Source organism: Mauremys mutica, chromosome 21 (assembly GCF_020497125.1).
Source record: "Mauremys mutica isolate MM-2020 ecotype Southern chromosome 21, ASM2049712v1, whole genome shotgun sequence".
Taxonomy (NCBI): Eukaryota; Metazoa; Chordata; order Testudines; family Geoemydidae; genus Mauremys; species Mauremys mutica.
In genome coordinates this window covers 23,184,991-23,201,759 of record NC_059092.1, presented here as the reverse complement: position 1 = coordinate 23,201,759, position 16,769 = coordinate 23,184,991, and the positions used below count along the sequence as shown (strand labels likewise).

The following is a 16,769-nucleotide window of genomic DNA, read 5'->3' as shown; positions in this document are numbered from 1 at the left end:
GAGCATGTCCTCCAAAAGGAAGTTCTTCTAAGCAATTTCAGGTCTCTAAAGGAAGGGACCGTGCCCTAGACCAGGGGATGACATTTTCATAGCAAGGACCACATCTTAAAGAGAGAATGTCCTGTGTCTCCCTTATCCGTTGTCATCACTAGGACCTAGTTCCCTTCTATTTGAGGTAGCCTGGCCCTGTTTCCCTCCTGTTTACTGTTGCACAATACCCTTGTCTGATAGCAGTAATTAACAACATGGAAAAGTGATGTAAGGAGGTATTTTAGCTTCCGTTAATGCAATTTAGCGCTGGAAACAAGGAAGGAACCATGTGGCAGCCAGCTCTCCACAGACCACCACCAAGTGTCCTGCAGACCATAGTTTGAGAACTGCTGTGATAGACTGATTGCTCTTCTTTCCTAAGACACATGCTTTCTAGTTAATGACATTCTGTGGAATAAGATCCACCCTGCAATTTCAGCTGGATACAGTCCCCTTTGTTTCCTTTCCTAACAGTGGACTATTTGCTGCCATGCTGGGCCCCAGAGGCTGCCTTTCAGAAGTACATGAAGTGGCTTCCCCTTCCTAGAAAGGCCACTGTTTGCACAGAGTAGTGATTCTTGGGTAAATAGTTTTCAGTGTGCATTGGGTTTCTTTAAGGCAGTGGTCCCCAACCTTTCCGGGTGGTGGGCACCAGATGACGAGCCACCGAGGACCATGGCCGGCGGACAAGCATCCGCCAAAATGCCACTGAAATAGCATCATTAAGAGGTGTCGCCGCCGAAAATCAGCAGCATTTCGGCGGCAGCGGCACCTCTTGGTGATGCCGCTTTTTGGCAGCATTTCAGCGGATGCTTGTCCGCCGGCCAGTATGCAGGCGCACATAGATGCCCTGGCGGGCGCCATTGTGCCCGAAAGCACTGCGTTGGGGACCACTGCTTTAGGACAAGTGGCACTATAGAAATCCAAGATTACTACTTCCCAAACTATAAAGCCATCCCATTCCAGTACCAGGGAGCTCTAGCCTAAAGCCAATGGGTCAAATTCATCCCAGATGCAACTCCACTGACTTCAACAGAGTAACACTAAGGATAAGCCACCTTGGAGCCACTTTTACAGGCTCTGAGCCTTGGTTTACACTACAAGCTTATGTTTGTTGTGGCAAAGTACCTTCTTCTCCTCAGCAGGCTCAGGGTATGTCTACACTACGGGATTATTCCGATTTTACAGAAACCGATTTTTGGAAACAGATTGTATAAAGTCGAGGGCACACGGCCACACTAAGCACATTAATTCGGCAGCGTGCATCCATGTACCGAGGCTACCATCAACTTCCGGAGCATTGCACTGTGGGTATCTATCCCATAGTTCCCGCAGTCTCCCCTGCCCATTGGAATTCTGGGTTGAGATCCCAATGCCTGATGGGGCCAAAAATTTGTCACGGGTAGTTATGGGTAAATGTCGTCACTCAATCCTCCCTCCGTGAAAGCATCGGCAGACAATCATTTCGCGCCCTTTTCCCTGGATTGCCCGGGCAGACGCCATAGCACGGCAACCATGGAGCCCATTCAGCCTTTTTTCACTGTCACCATATGTCTACTGGATGCTGCTGACAGACGCAGTACTGCAGTGCTACACAGCAGCATCCCCTTGCCTTTTGCAAAGTTAGCAAAGTTAGCAAATTCGGTTACCAGTCATACTGTACCGTCTGCTGCTGTCATGAGTGCTCCTGGCCGGCCTCAGTGAGGTCGGTTGGGGGTGCCTGGACAAAAATGGGAATGACTCCCCAGGTCATTCTCTTTAAGTTTTGTCTAATGGAGAGTCAGTCCTGCCTAGAACAAGAAAGGCAAACGGCTGCTCCGGGTTAGAGCCCCAGACATCCCGCAGAAATGATGAGCTGCATGCCATTCTAGGGGGTGCCTCTGCAACAACAACACCCGTTGCTTCCCACCTCCCCCACCCCTCCTGGGCTACCATGGCAGTTATCCCCCCATTTGTGTGATGAAGTAATAAAGAATGCATGAATAAGAAACAACACTGACTTTATTGCCTCTGCAAGCAGAGATCAAAGGGGGGAGGGCAGTTGGCTGACAGCAAAGTAGAGTGAACCACCATTCTGCACTTACTCAGCCTATAGCTGAAAATGGGAATCTGTGACAAGCACTAGGATAGAAGCACAGGCAGGACTGAATCTCCATTGTGTGGGCCTTTGGTTGACACTAGTAAAATACAAAATGTCCCAGGATATGTATGTTGGGGGACAGTTCTAAACGGCAGCTTAATTTTTTTTATTTGCAGCAAAATGTAGAGGTCTAAGTATCTGACTGTGAGCCCTGATAGCAAGGGGTGGGCGCGACCGCGTGGTGCTGCTGACTGGGAGAGCAGCCTGAGGCAGAAGCCTCCAGCTGGCATCATATTCCAGGGAGGACTGAATCTCCATTAGACAAAACTTAAAGAAGAGAATGACCTGGAGTCATTCCCATTTTTGCCCAGGCGCCCCCGGCCAACCTCACCGAGGCCAGCCAGGAGCACCCACAGAACGACGATGACAGATACCAGTCATACTGTACCGTCTGCCATCCGCAAAGGAAGGGAAGGGGATGCTGCTGTGTAGTGCTGCAGCACCGTGTCTGCCAGCAGCATCCAATAGATATATGGTGACATTGAAAAAAGGCGAGAAACTATTTTTTTCCCTGTGCTTTCACGGGATAGAACAGATTCATCTCCTCATACAGAGATCAGATTCAGTATCTCCTGTACAGTCCATGCTGGAGCTCTTTTTTGATTCTGGGACTGCATGGTCACCTGTGCTGATCGGTGCTCCACGCTGGGCAAACAGGAAATGAAATTCAGAAGTTTGCGAAGCTTTTCCTGTCTACCTGGCCAGTGCATCTGAGTTCAGATTGCTGTCCAGAGCGGTCACAATGGTGCACTGTGGGATAGCTCCCGGAGGCCAATACCGTCGAATTGCAGCCACACTACCCTTAATTCGAAATGGCAATACCGATTTCAGCGCTACTCCCCTCGTTGGGGAGGAGCACAGATATCGATATTAAGAGCCCTTTATATCGAAGTAAAGGGCTTCGTTGTGTGGACGGGTGCAGGGTTAATTCGGTTTAACGCTGCTAAATTTGAGATAAAGTCGTAGTGTAGACCAGGCCCAAGTCCTTTTTAGCCTTGGAGACACAGGCTTGGGCAAGGCAAATCCTTACCGGTAGCACAGGGTCCGGCTATTCCTTTCCCCAGTCCGCTCCTTGTGTTTGTTTTCCTTCCCTTCTGAGGAGGGAGTGCAGCCTTCCTTCCTGGGAGAGTTCGGTGTCTTGCTGCACCCAGCCTACTGGCAGCTTCCCTGCTTCTCTCACTCTCTCACCCCCCCTCCTTCCACGCAGGGGCGGGTTTAAAAAGGTCTCAAGCAGTTGGAGTCAGCTGAACCTAATTAGTTCCCTGGTAACCCCTTTTCCAGTTGAACCTTAATTCCCCATGGTTCTCTCTCCTCAGTGGATTGGGAGAGGCCTTTTAACCCCCTGGGATTAATTACTACCCCCCTCCTCCTCTTTGTAGCTGTTTGTCCTGGGTTTACCACACTGTATAACCACATCTCAGGGGTTTGGACAAGCAATGCAGTTATATCGACCTATCTTCCAGTGTAGAGAGCACTATGTTAACAGAGGGCTACTCCCATCGACATAGCTACCTCCACTGGTGAGAGAAGCTCCCTTGACTCTCACGGATCTACACTTTAATGTCCACTCTGCTAGAGAATCTGCCTACCATAGCTCTGCCAGAGGGCGATACCTTGGCCACGCAGTCGGTACAAGGGGAGCTATCTTTGTTTAACTCTGCTCAGAGGACTCTTACACACTAGAGCACGTTAAAAATGGGCAGCCATTTTTCTGGTTGTTTCCACTGCAGTTTCAGATACACGCAGATAAGCTCATGCTTTCTCAAAGTGCTGCTTCCCCTTTCTCCTGTGTTAGAGTTACGCTTCTGCCTTTCTGATGCTGGGCTGTTAGTCTGCAAGTTGCATCTCAAAAGACCACCATTGCACAGTGTCGCTGGAACTATGGGAAGTGAGAAGCCACAGCTGGGGCACACTGAACGTATGGCTTCAGCACTTAGTGAATAAGGTGAAAACTAAGGCAAAGACAGGCTGGGCATTTCCTTGAGGTTTAGAAAACCCTCTTTAGAGAGCCAACCTTGGTGCAGCTAATCCTGCTCTTCCTCCTGCAGTGTCCAGACCCTCTCCGGAACCCAAGTGGTCCATTTTGCCTGCTCATCCATCTGGCTCCAAGGAGTTCTGGTATCTCTCTCTGCAGCGGCATTTGTTACAAACTCACCACCGTGGTATCAGAGCACTAAACTGGGCTTATACATCACTAGTACTCCGGAATGAGCCATTTCATTAAAGAACCCCACAGAATAAATGACACTGACTAGGTCCCTCAAATGCCACTTTTTGGGGACACCTAAAAGAAGTGATCAACACACCCAACTGGAAGGAGACCCCTCTAGGGATGCCTTCCCTGATGGAAGGCTGATCAACAGGTTCTTACAGATACCTGTACACTCCCATTGACTTCACTGGGAGCAGGATTTGGCACTAAATCTCTGTGCTAAATCGGCCCAGAGCAGCTGGCTGCCTGTTGGAGGATCCCTCCCAAAGCAAGTCTTGATCCATTTCCTAGCCCCTGGTGATAGCATTAGATCCCATAATCCTCATGTGTGCAAAACTCCCATTGACCTGCAGCTGCTTCATTCTCATCCTTCCCACATTCCATTATTATATTATTAACCTGGTTTATTTCAGTGGTGTCTACGGCCCAATCAAGGCCAGGGCACCATTGTCCTAGGCACTGCACAAACCAGGCCTGAAGAGTTCACAGTCTCCATAGATGGGGAAGGCAAAGGGGTGGACAGACACGCAATGACATAGCCTAGCACATGCCATTCAATGACAATGTGTGACAGGGAGATTTGCCAGCAGGAGGGATGTGCGCTCACTCCCATCCTTCCAATGCCAGGCCCCTGGAGGAAATCCCTTTCACCTGATAGAAGCAAACGTAATGTTAACCCAGCGTCCCCTAGGCACCAGACCCTCTTCCCCAGACTATTTTTTTAAAAGGTTAAAAACAAGAACAATTCCATGAAGTAAGACACTGACTCACCTCTTACCAATTCAGCCTGGAGGGCAGCGGCCTGGGGTGATTCTTTTAGATGGAAAAGAGTCCCAGGAGACTCTTTAAAAGAGCTCTCAGCTGTATGGGGGGGAGGAGGGGATGGCACCAGACCTTAGAGGACTGTGAAGCTTGTACATGCAAGCCCCTGTTGAAGCTTCTGTTAACAGAGCCCAGCCCACACACTGTCAAGGTGCAACTACGTGAGAGCATACGCACGAGAGGTTCCCTTTCACTGAATCACTTCCTCTGCTAATGATTGCCAGATATCCTCTGAAGCAGGGAGAGGATGCAGGGGGTTGAGCTGTTGAGGTCACACTCTTCTTTGTAAATCTTCTTCCCTTTCGGCTGGTTCTGTGCATGCTACACGGGAGCTGTGTCTGTGGGAACCCAGTACAGAGCTCAGAGCCTTCAGCACCTGGCAGGATCTCACTCTCCGTGGTGCAAAGTAAACAATATGCACATTCCAGCTGTCTGAACAATCACTCTGTAAAGTAGACTTTAAAGTGGATCCAGTGGCTAGAGTGTACTTGGGCTTTCAGAAAGCCTTTGACAAGTGAGGTCCCTCACCAAAGGCTCTTATGCAAAGTAAGTTGTCACGGGATAAGAGGGAAGGTCCTCTCATCATGGACCAGTAACTGGTTAAAAGATAGAAAACAAAGGGTAGGAAAAAATGGTTAGTTTTCACAATGGAGAAAAAAAATAAATAGTGGGGTCATTCCAAGGATCTGTGCTATTCAACATATTCATAAATTATCTGGAAAAAGGGTGGTAAAATTTGCAGACACCACAAAATTACTGAAAATAGTTAAGTCCAAAGCTAACTGTGAAGAGTTACAAAGGGATCTCACTGAACTAGGTGACTGAGCAACCAAATGGCAGATGAAATTCAATGATAATTTTAAAGGGCCAGGCAGCACAACGGCTAAGGCGGGCTAATGGCTAAGACTGCTTCCCTCCTGCTTTGCTTCCAGAAGCGGCTGACACATCCCTGCAGCCCCTGAGGAAGGGTGTGTCTCCACGCACTACCCCTGCCCTGAGCTGCGGCCAATGGGAGCTGTGGGGCAGTGCCTGTGGGCAGTGGCGTGTGGAGACCCCTCCAACATCCCGTCTAGGAACTGCTGCCAGAGGTGGGTGTGGGTCACTTCTGGGAGCCACCCGAGATAAGTGCTGCACCCCCTCAACCTTTCCCACACCCCAACTTCCTGTCCAAACTCAGACCCCACACACAAACTCCCGCTCAGAACCCGACTGCCACACCCTTCCTGCACCCCAGACCCCACACACGAACCCCAAACCCCAGCCCCCACACCTAAACTCCCCCCCCAGAGCCTGTCCCCCACACTCCCTCTCATACCTCAACCATCTGCCCAGCCAAACCCCGCACCCCAACTTCCTCCCAGAGCCTGTCCCCTGGACACTCTCCTGCACCCCAACCCCTTGCCCCAGCCCAGAGCCTGCACCCAAACTCCATCCCAGAGCCTGACCCCACACACACCCAAACTCTCTCCCACAGCCTTAGGCAGGTGGAGAGTGGGGTGGGACTTGAACCTGTTCTGGGCACCACCAAAAATTATACTACCCGCCACCCCTGAACACAGTCAACCTGTGGAACTCATTGCCAGGGGATGTTGTGAAGGCCAAAAGTATAACTGGGTTCAAAAAAGAATGAGATAAGTTCATGGAGGTTAGGTCCATCAATGGCTATTAGCTAGCGATACAATCCCATACTCCGAGTGTCCCTAAACTGTGAGTTGCCAGAAGCTGATACTGGACAACAGGGGATGATCACTTGATAATTGCCATGTTCTGTTCATTCCCTCTGAAGCATCTGACACTGACCATTGTTGGAAGACAGGATACGGGGCTAGATGGACCACTGGTCTTTCCCAGTATGGCCATTCTTACATAGGGGGGAAGAAATGGATTATGCCACTTTTTGCTTCTTTATTGCATATAAAATCTCCTGAGACAGGACTGTAACAAACAAAATTGTTTGTTTTTGGTCTCCATGAAGAAAATGGAAAATCAGGTCTTGTTTAGCCTAGAAGAATCTGTGGTGGCTAGAGAACTAGTGAAATATTGTATTTTGTTCATACCTATTTAGCTCCAATGTCTAATTAACACATAAGAGAAATTCAGTATCTGCCATTGTTATTTGCAATGGTGTTGTAGCTGTATTTCTCCCAGGATAGGAGAGATACAAGGTGGGCGAGGTAACTCTTGTTACTGGACCAGCTTCTGTTGGTAAAAGAGACAAGCTTTTGAGCTCCACAAAGCTCTTTTTCAGGTCCGGAAAAGGTAACCAGTGTGTCACAGCTAAATTATCGGTGGGAGAGATTGTTAAGCATAAGGGGTTATCACATGTTGCAGGAGATCATTTAAAATGAAGTGGGCAATTAACACCTCTGCAGTCAAAGGACAAACAAGGGTTAGTAGGTTACCAATGTGATGAGCCATAAAGCCAAGGTCTCTGGATGAGTTCATGATTTTTTAATATATAGCAGAGTTATGAGTTTAAGCCCCCAGGCTCATCTTTTGAAGGGTTTTTGCCATTTCCTTTGAGGACTAGGACCAAGAGGTCAGATACGGAGTGATCACTTTGTGAAAAGTTTCAGAGTAGCAGCCGTGTTAGTCTGTATCAGCAAAAACGAACGAGGAATACTTGTGGCACCTTAGAGACTAAGAAATTTATCTGAGCAAGTCGGTTTTAGCCCACAAAAGCTTATGCTCAAATAAATTTGTTTGTCTCTAAGGTGCCACAAATACTCCTCATTCTTTTTGTGAAAAGTGTTCACCCATGGCTGATAGTGTGGTTTTTGTCTTTTGTTTTTCTGTGTGAGTTCATTCAAGAGTGTAGTGATTGTCTGGTTTCACCCACCTCAGAAGCCCCAACAGCAACCATGCTCTCACCCACCTTGTCTCTCACTTTGTTAAAATTCCAGCAACCACCACCATTAATGTGAAAGAGGTCGCAACAAACTGCTGAGATAACCAGAAATTCCTCCAGCAAAACCAGATTTTATGTTACTAATAAAAACAAGCAGAGGGGGGAAAAGATACATGCACATATTTGGTGCTTATTTATACATCATAAAATGCAAACATACCCTCTGCACAAACCCAACTAAAAACAACAACAACAAAAATTGCCGTTCCTTTAAATCTCCTTTATGTTCACGTGAAAGATGTGAACGGCCCAAACTCATTCACATTGTCCAAACCCACCCAGAATTACCCAGCATGGCTGGGCAGAGAGCCAGGGATCAGGCGTTCCAATCCTCTACTCCAATGCTAGCACAAAAGCCCAGAGCCCCACTATGGAGCCGTGTGCACCTGGACAAAGCGAGTGTAACAGCTCCCACTTGGACTCAGAAGCATGGTATACCCACTATGCAGAGGTGTAGATGGCACCACAAGGGACAAGGTCCTGGGAAATCAATCCAGGCTGGACACATCCAAGAACAGAAGAGCAGTGAATGTGGTGGGGGCTCACTGGTCAAGGCAGGGACTATGGGGCAGGCTAGGGCTTTATCTTGCCTTGCTAACTCATGTTAAAATTACAATCTGTCTTGTCTACATTAGGATTTTACCTCATGTTAGCTGCCATGTATTGGCTAATGCCTTAGTGGAGAAAAGGTCTAGATGGCAGCTCCAGAGCACTGAGCTCATGAGAACTTCTCATTCAAAGCCCCATTAAAAAACCTCATCTGACATGACCCCATACTGACATGAGAGGCAGAGGAAGCTTTACTCATTTTGAAAGCAAGGTTGGCATAACCCCTAGGCTGGAGATTGTCAGTATCACAATGTAGATGATTCACTTTCAGGAAGGGCTTTTCTTTCAGTTCTTGCAAATAAATGCATGGACCCTGTTTCAAATTAAGTGCCTCCAATGAGAAGCTATTTTAACTTTAACAGGGTTAATTATTTTATGTTTATAATACCTCTCTGGTGGATCAATAAAGTGCTTAACAAACCCGGTTGCATTCTCTTCTGGTGATGTGCTAATTTAAACATCAATTAATTGTTACATAGATTTCAGGTCTGACGTGAATCTGCAACTAGTCACTGGAGCGCTGTCTTTAACTGCTGTTTGCTTAGCTGGCAGCACTGATCATTCTAGTCAATCCAAATGGGGTCTGCAATACTCCTAATTACCAAGATTTTCAAAGGTAACTGAGGAGTCTGGTTTTCTCAATTTACCTTGTTATGAAGGAGGTCCAACTAGCTGATCACAGCAGTCCCTTCTTGGCCCTGGAACTATGGAGTTTTGGGTCCCCATGCCCAACCTGAGACCAGAAAAGCTGGCCCCTTTAAGGTATCTTCAGTTGATTTCAATGGGCGTTAGAAGCCTAAATATCACTGAAGAGCTGAGCCTTGGCCTGTGTCTCCGGAAACCCCACAGAACTTCTGCTCAGATCCCAGTCAGATTCACCAGCCTAGGCCTGCCCACTGAAGTTTCCCCGAGAGCTGTGTAGTGCACTGAGTGGCTCAAAGCAGAGGGAAAAGCTGACCTCATGATGTTTACACATTGTTATTTCTCCTGCCACCTCCTCCTCCTGGCTAGAGCACTGCAATCTTGGCACACCTTTGGCTGCCTGCTGCACCCACTCATGTGTTTACAACCATGTGTAGAAAGTGTATGAGGCAGATCCAAAACATTCCCTCGAGCAGGTGATGAGCAAAAGGATTCCATTCTTAAAAATAGCAAAACATGTCGGAGCCGGTTCATTCAGCAAACCCAGGATTTCTGAAACACAGAGCATGCTGGCATCCTAGACTGGGTGCTCAGCCATATTTTCAAGGCCAGAGCCTGCTCTCAGTTACACAGTAAAAAATCCGGAGTGACTCTGCCAAAGCCTACAGAGTTATTCTGAATCCATCCCCATATGGGATTCATCGAGGAAGGATGGTCTGGCACTGGACTCCAGCTTGGATTTCAGACTCCCTGCAAGACCTGAGGCAAGTCACTTAACACCTCTGGGCCTCAGTTCTCCAGCTGTAAATGGGGATCACAATATCTTTTTCTGCCACCCTTTATCTTGTCTATTTGTAGTCCATGAGCTCTTCAGGGCAGGGACTGCCTCTCACTCTGGGTTTGTGACTGACACTGACACTGACACTGAGAGCCCTGATCTTTAGTTGGGACCTCTAGATGCTGCTGAGATATAAATAAGATTCTGCCCGTGGTGTGCTGGAAACCAGGGGTATTACACAGGGCCAGCTCTAGGTTTTTTGCCGCCCCAAGCAAAAAAAAATACCTCCAAGAGTGCAACTCCCGGAATGCTGGAATTGTGCTGCCCCAAGCCTGTGCTTGGTTTGCTGGTGGCTAGAGCTGGTCCTGGTAGTAGAGTCTCATTCTGCTATCAGCTCTGAACCTGCACCAGTGCAAGGTGGCTGAGCATGTAACCACCATTGATTTCAATGAAGTTACTCCTGATTTACAAGAAAAATCAACCCTGTGACTTTGGATTCATTCATCTTGAACCATGCAGCACTTTCCCAGGTTTTGCAGCTATACATCAAATTCCGAAGTCATTCTACTTCCCTCTCCCACCTCGGGACCCTACATCCAAACATCACAATTACATGGGTGTTTGTGCATGCGTCCACACTTTCGTGTCTCCTCCTAACCTCAGTTTACTCATCTGTACGAGTCTCGGGGGAGGTGCACTGTGAGGCTTAAATCATTAATGTTTGAAGAGCACTTTGAGAGCCACTGATGAAAGAGGATAAATAGGGGACTATTATTGTACTGTAATAACAATGTAAAGCAAATACCACCTTGATTTCTTTAGTGCCCAAAACTATTCTTGGTTTATAGATTTGTGCCTTTAATCTTCTGTTTGATCTAGGTTCTGGTAGCCTTGGCTTAATCATCTCTTCTTCCTATCTCATGAACCTCCCAAATCTTCTCTAACCCTGCACTTGCCCTTTCTCCTAGCCATTCCCTTCTCTTTTTAAAATCTAACCAGAGCCCGTCCTTTTCCCTTCCGCTTACCATTAGCCCTGCACTAACAAAGGATGCTATATTTAAATGAAAGTACACCGCTAACCCGCTATAAGGCAACCTGATATAACACAGGTTCACATACAGCGTGGTAGCAGCGGGGCTCCAGCAGCGTTTTAAAGGGTCCAGGGCTCCGGCTGCTGCGAAGAGCCCCAGATCCTTTAAATCACCTCTGGAGCCCTGCTGCTGCTACCCTGGGGCTGCGGCAGTGGGGCTAGGCTGGTGATTTAAAGGGCCCGGGTTCCCCACAGCAGCCAGAGCCCTGGACCCTTTAAAACGCCGCCGGAGCCCTGCCGCCGCTACCCCGATATAACGGCGATTCACTTATAACGCGGTAGGGATTTTTGGCTCCCCATGACTGCGTTATATCGCAGTGGCAGTGTACTGCACTGCATTCCTCTCTCCTTTAGTGGGCTTGCTCTGGCTGAGCAAACAGCTGATAAGTAATCCAGGAGAGGGAGGAGTTGACGGCCTCACAACTCATTTTCCTTCATGCACTGGGGAAACAGGTTTGTGGCACCCCAACTGGAGTGGGGTGCTCAGATCCTGCTTAAGTGTGAGCCTATGTTGCCTCCTAGTGGCTGCAACCCACAATCTATATACCTTAATATTACCACCACTCAAATAAAATCTCCTTTAGCATAAGTGCTAGGGTTTGTGCTTTGGAAGAAAAGCCTCTGAGTTCTATGTATGCTGCTGTATATGTCCCTGTTAGCTAGTGATCGGTGTCTGTTATTTGAAGCCACTGATTTAGTAAAGGAATGGACTATGGAACCAAGTTAAGCAGGTATGAACTACAAGATCAAAGGCCAAGAATAAACATTTGTGCTGGACAAACATTCCATGGGAGGGTCTATGGGACCAGAGAAAGCCCAGTCCCCATCCCATGAGAGCATAACAGATGCCACAGGAACAGTGGGCCTGTTTCTGACCTCACATCAGAGTTAGGCCATTGATTTCATTGGAGCTGCTCTGCACTTGCACCAGTGGAAGTGAAAGCAGACTCAGGCCCCCAGCATCCAAGTTTCCTTCTCTACTTAGCACAGGGGTGGGAGGGAGAGGCTGCTGGCAATTAAAACATAATTACAGTTAGCTTTTTAAAGTCCTAAGAGTCCTGGCTGTTTTGCTAAACACAGAGTCCTAAAAAGTATGATAATCTCCATGGCTTCCTGTTTGTGTGTCAGGGCCCCCACATCAGTCCAGCTTATGAAACAACATGCAAATGTCATTTATCAGGAGTTTGCTAATGTTGGAACAGCCTGTCCCGCCCTGGTTCTGCTGGGAAACATGAGCAATTTAATTATCAGCTGGAAGCACGGGCCTGAGGGAGCCATGAAGCCCAGACGACTCCACCCCCATTGTCCAAATGAGCCTTGGCTTTCTCATCCTCCCAATGCTTCTCAAATCAGCCTTGATTGTTGCTTTGGGAAGCTTATTCCAAATAAGCCACTTAAATGCTTCAAATCCTGCTTCAGCCTCCTTAGCAGAGAAGAAGGGCAAATATTGCTTCCTCTTGTACCCACTACGTTCCTGCTGACCTACTAGCAGAAGCTTGGATCTTAAAAGATCGCCATCTCCCCAACAAAGTGGAAGAGGGAGTGTGATCCAATGGTTAGAATGGGCAACAGGGGAGTCAGGACTGCTGGGTTCTATTCTTGGCCCTGTCACTGAGTCAGTGTGTGAACTTTGGCAAATCACTTAACTGCTCAGTGCCTCAGTTTACTCATCTGTACGAGTTTGGGGGGAGGTGCACTCTGAGGCTTAAATTATTAATCTCTGAAAAGCACTTTGAGAGCCACTGATGAAAGATCAGTGAATAGAGGACTATTATTGTACTGTAATAACAGTGTAAAGCAAAGACCACTTTGATTTCTTTAGTGCCCAAAACTATTCTTGGTTTATAGATTTGTGCCTTGAGTCTTCCGTTTGATCTAGACTCTGGTAGCCTTGGCTTAATCCTCTCTTCTTCCTGTCTCACGCACCTCCCAAATCTTCTCTCCCAAAGGGCCCAGAGCTGTGTGACTCTTCGCTCTCTCTCGTCCCTGCCCCATTCAAGCTGCCCCATTCAAGCTGAACCTTTCCATCAACACAAGCACTGTCCAACATTAAGCTAGTGGGATTCAGAACAATGTAGTGACTTCCAGCTGCCATCAGTTAACCAGGGGCAGCTCTACGTATTTTGCCACCCCAAGCACGGCAGTCAGGCGGCTTTCGGCAGTGCGCCTGTGGGAGGTCTGCCTGTCCCGCGCCTTCGGTGTACCCGTGGGACCGGTGGACCTCCCACAGAAATGCTGCCTAAGGCAGCCTGACTGCCGCCCTCCTGGCAACCGGCAGGCTGCCCCCCACGGCTTGCCACCCCAGGCACGCGCTTGGTGCACTGGTGCCTGGAGCCGCCCCTGCAGGGTGCAGATCGTCCCCCACCACAACCAGGGATGGGTTATTTGTTCAGACCAAACAGCTGCTGGCAGATTCAGAGTCTTGGCTATAAAAATCCCCATTGCCTAATGTTAAATGTTTGTAGCTATCAAGGGGTGTGTCAACAAACTGCATCACCAGTCACGTGCTTATTCCTTTGGAGCTCACTGCTGGGCACCTTCCCTCAGTATCTGCTGTTTTCACTTTACACATTCCCTCTGGCCCAGTAGCTTCTATGCTTGCATATTACAGAGGCGCTCAGATGATAAGGGCCATGCAAACACCTTACTTGATGGAGAATCTACACACACACACACACACACAATCTGCTTTGAAAGGCTAAAATCTGAGATCCTGACTAGGCCAGACTCCCATCAGCATGAGATAGAGCTTTGCTTGAGTAAACAACATCGCACCTGTGACACGGACTGAACCTGGGGGACCTCTGAATCTAAAAGCATAAGTCTCTGCTGCCAGAGCCAGATCTGGCTCTGCTAACTACCACTGCAGCAGGCTTATCAACTTCTCCACAGGACCCAGCCACCACTAGAAAATCACACCAAGTGGGTAGGCATTACACAGGTGGTGACCAAGGCCAACAGAATATAGCTCTTTGACAATGAAGGAAAGTCTCAGGCCTGTTGAGGCTGCACACTGCAAGCCTCATGATTGGAGTGAAATTCACACTTACAAGAAATTTGTTCCGGGGAGTGGGGGAAGAATACCTTTGCTCTCAGAGGCCTTCAGTGTACCACACCCCTCTCTATTAGGTAGGCTAATCTATTAAGTTGAAACAGCACATATGTCCACTGCCCCCCAGTTAACTGCCTCTTGTTAATTCCTCCTCAATGTCGGATTAGTTCGGTCCTAACCCTTTAGTGATTCTTGTTATGTTCCATGGCGCACATACATACAGAGAAGTTAGATAAAAACATAGAATAGTCTTACTAGTTGCAACATAACACTACTGTATTTCTTACAATTCAGAACAACAATCAAGAACCCAAAACAGAGAGAAAACAGACTGCTCCCTAGAGGGACCACGGCACAACTCATCCCACCTTTTTCCAGGATGGCTTTTTCCAAACTGGGAGCACTGCAGCAGTCAGACTCTTCTCCACAGAGTCCCCTAGCCTACAAACAGGACCAGAACCCCACCCCCTCCCACATTCTTAAAGTGATAGCTTTCTATTCCAACGCAGACCTCAATATACCATAATTCTGTAACGAGTTACATGTCTAGGTATTTCCCATTCTTCTCTGATTCAGACACTGTGGCTCCTCAGCTTAGTAACCCTGCTGCCACTCATCAGTTTTAGAGTTGGCGTGGTTGCCAAATGATGATGCTGAAGACTCGCTCCCCATCTGAGAGCTTCTGGGTAGGCTGTGCTGAGTTCAGGTCTGGGTGAGGTGAGCCATCCAGCCACCCCAGTCCAGCCCGTTCTGGAAGGTTGGTGGCTTTGTGCGTGTCCCTCTCCTTAATCCAAGACACTAAGATTTTGCACTTTCCTATGATCTCTGTGCACACGGGCAGCCTCACAGCACTGACTTTACTCTCAGGGTCCCGATTCGGCCTGCTCTGGGCTCAGTGTAAAACCTGAGACAGATTCCTTGAAGGGCCGAATCCTCATTGTTTATTTCAAAGTCCTGCTCAGGAATCTGGAACAGAGGAGTCCAGCCAAGACATTACAGGCGGCTATAACCGAGGGTGGGATACATGGGAAGCTCCTAGATGATGGAGAGCACCTCCATGCAAAACATGGGGTGTTCAGGCTCTCGAGTGGCACAGATATCTGTCTCTCCAGAGATTCCCAATGCACCCCTCACCATGCTAGCCGGACACTCCATCAGGTTGCCTTAGTGGTCACTCTCTCTCAGGGGCGGCTCTAGGTATTTTGCCACCCCAAGCACGGCAGGCAGGGGCTTGCCTGCGAGAGGTCCCCGGTCCCGCGGATTGGGTGGCAGCCTGCGGGAGGTCTGCCGAAGCCGCGGGACCAGCGGACCCTCCGCAGGCTGCCCCCGAAGGCAGCCTGCCTGCCGCCCTCGCAGCGACCGGCAGAGCCCCCCCCCTCCCGTGGCTTGCCGCCCCAGGCAGGCGCTTGGCGGGCTGGTGCCTGGAGCCGCCCCTGCGGGCTCTTCATCCCCCCCCACCCCCGAACGGGGCCGCTGCTCGATGTCACCTCGCCCTAGATCCCATTGGCTACTTCGGACCCAGCACAGCCTGAAGTTTCTTGGCCTCTAGATGTTCTTATCCCCTGGGGCTCTGCCCGTGCTCCGGCATCTGTCCCCGGTCACCCCCGCCCCCGGCACAGACCGACTGCAGCGCTCCCATGCCCGCCCCCACGCGCCCTCGCCCGCCCCGCGCTCTCCCAGGCAGCCCATGAACCCCCCACGGCCAGGCCAGAGGGGCCGGGGGCGCCTCTCCCAGGCGCGGCCACTCACCATGTCTGAGCCGGCGGCCGCGCTCTCCCGGACCCGCCGCGGCGGCCGCGGGCTGGGCTGGGCTGGGCTCGGCCGGGCTGGGCTCCGCACCGCAGGGGACGAGGCTCGGCGCGATCCCCCGCCGGAGCGCGCAGCCCCCGCCGCCGGGCTCGTCGAGCCGGAGAAGCAGCGGCTCCGACCTATGCGCCGCTGCCGAGGGCTGCACCTGAGCCGAGGGGCCAATCAGGGCGCGGGAGGCTGGACTTCACCCTCGGCCCGGAGCAGGGTGGGCCGGGGCGAACCTCGGTGCCCCGGAGCCCGGCGGCAGCTGCACAAACGGCCCGGCGGGGGCAAAAGTTGGGAGCCTGCTCCGGGGTTAGGGCCGCCAACTTCCTAACTGAGCCCCTCGGCCCTGCCCCCGCCCCAGGCTCCGCCTCCAGCCCCCCGCCCCAGGCTCCGCCTCCAGCCCCCCCGCCCCCCTGCCCCCTCGCTCACTCTCCCTGGGCCGGGCGGGGGGGGGGGGGCTCGGGACTGGGGCCGAAGGGTTGGGCGTGTGGGCGGGGACTCCGGGCTGAGCCGGGGGGGAGGTGCGGGAGGGGGCAGGGTGAGGTGCCGGGAGGTGCGGGAGGGGGGGCAGGGTGAGGTGCGGGAGATGAGGGAGGGGGGGCAGGGTGAGGTGCCGGGAGATGAGGGACGGGGCCAGGGTTAGGTGCCGGGAGGTGCGGGAGGGGGCAGGGTTAGGTGCCGGGGGGGAGGTG

At 50.4% G+C, this 16,769-nt stretch overlaps 1 protein-coding gene across 1 annotated transcript in view; it reads right to left on the bottom strand.

The window, feature by feature from the left end:
• ECE1 (endothelin converting enzyme 1) overlaps positions 1–16,080 on the bottom strand; it is a 123,275-nt gene extending 107,195 nt beyond the window's left edge. The window contains exon 1 of the mRNA XM_044996096.1: positions 16,033–16,080. Within this exon, the coding sequence (XP_044852031.1) occupies positions 16,033–16,035 (3 nt within the window). The 5' untranslated portion in view covers positions 16,036–16,080. The remainder of the gene's footprint in view (positions 1–16,032) is intronic.
• Positions 16,081–16,769: the final 689 nt, after the last annotated feature.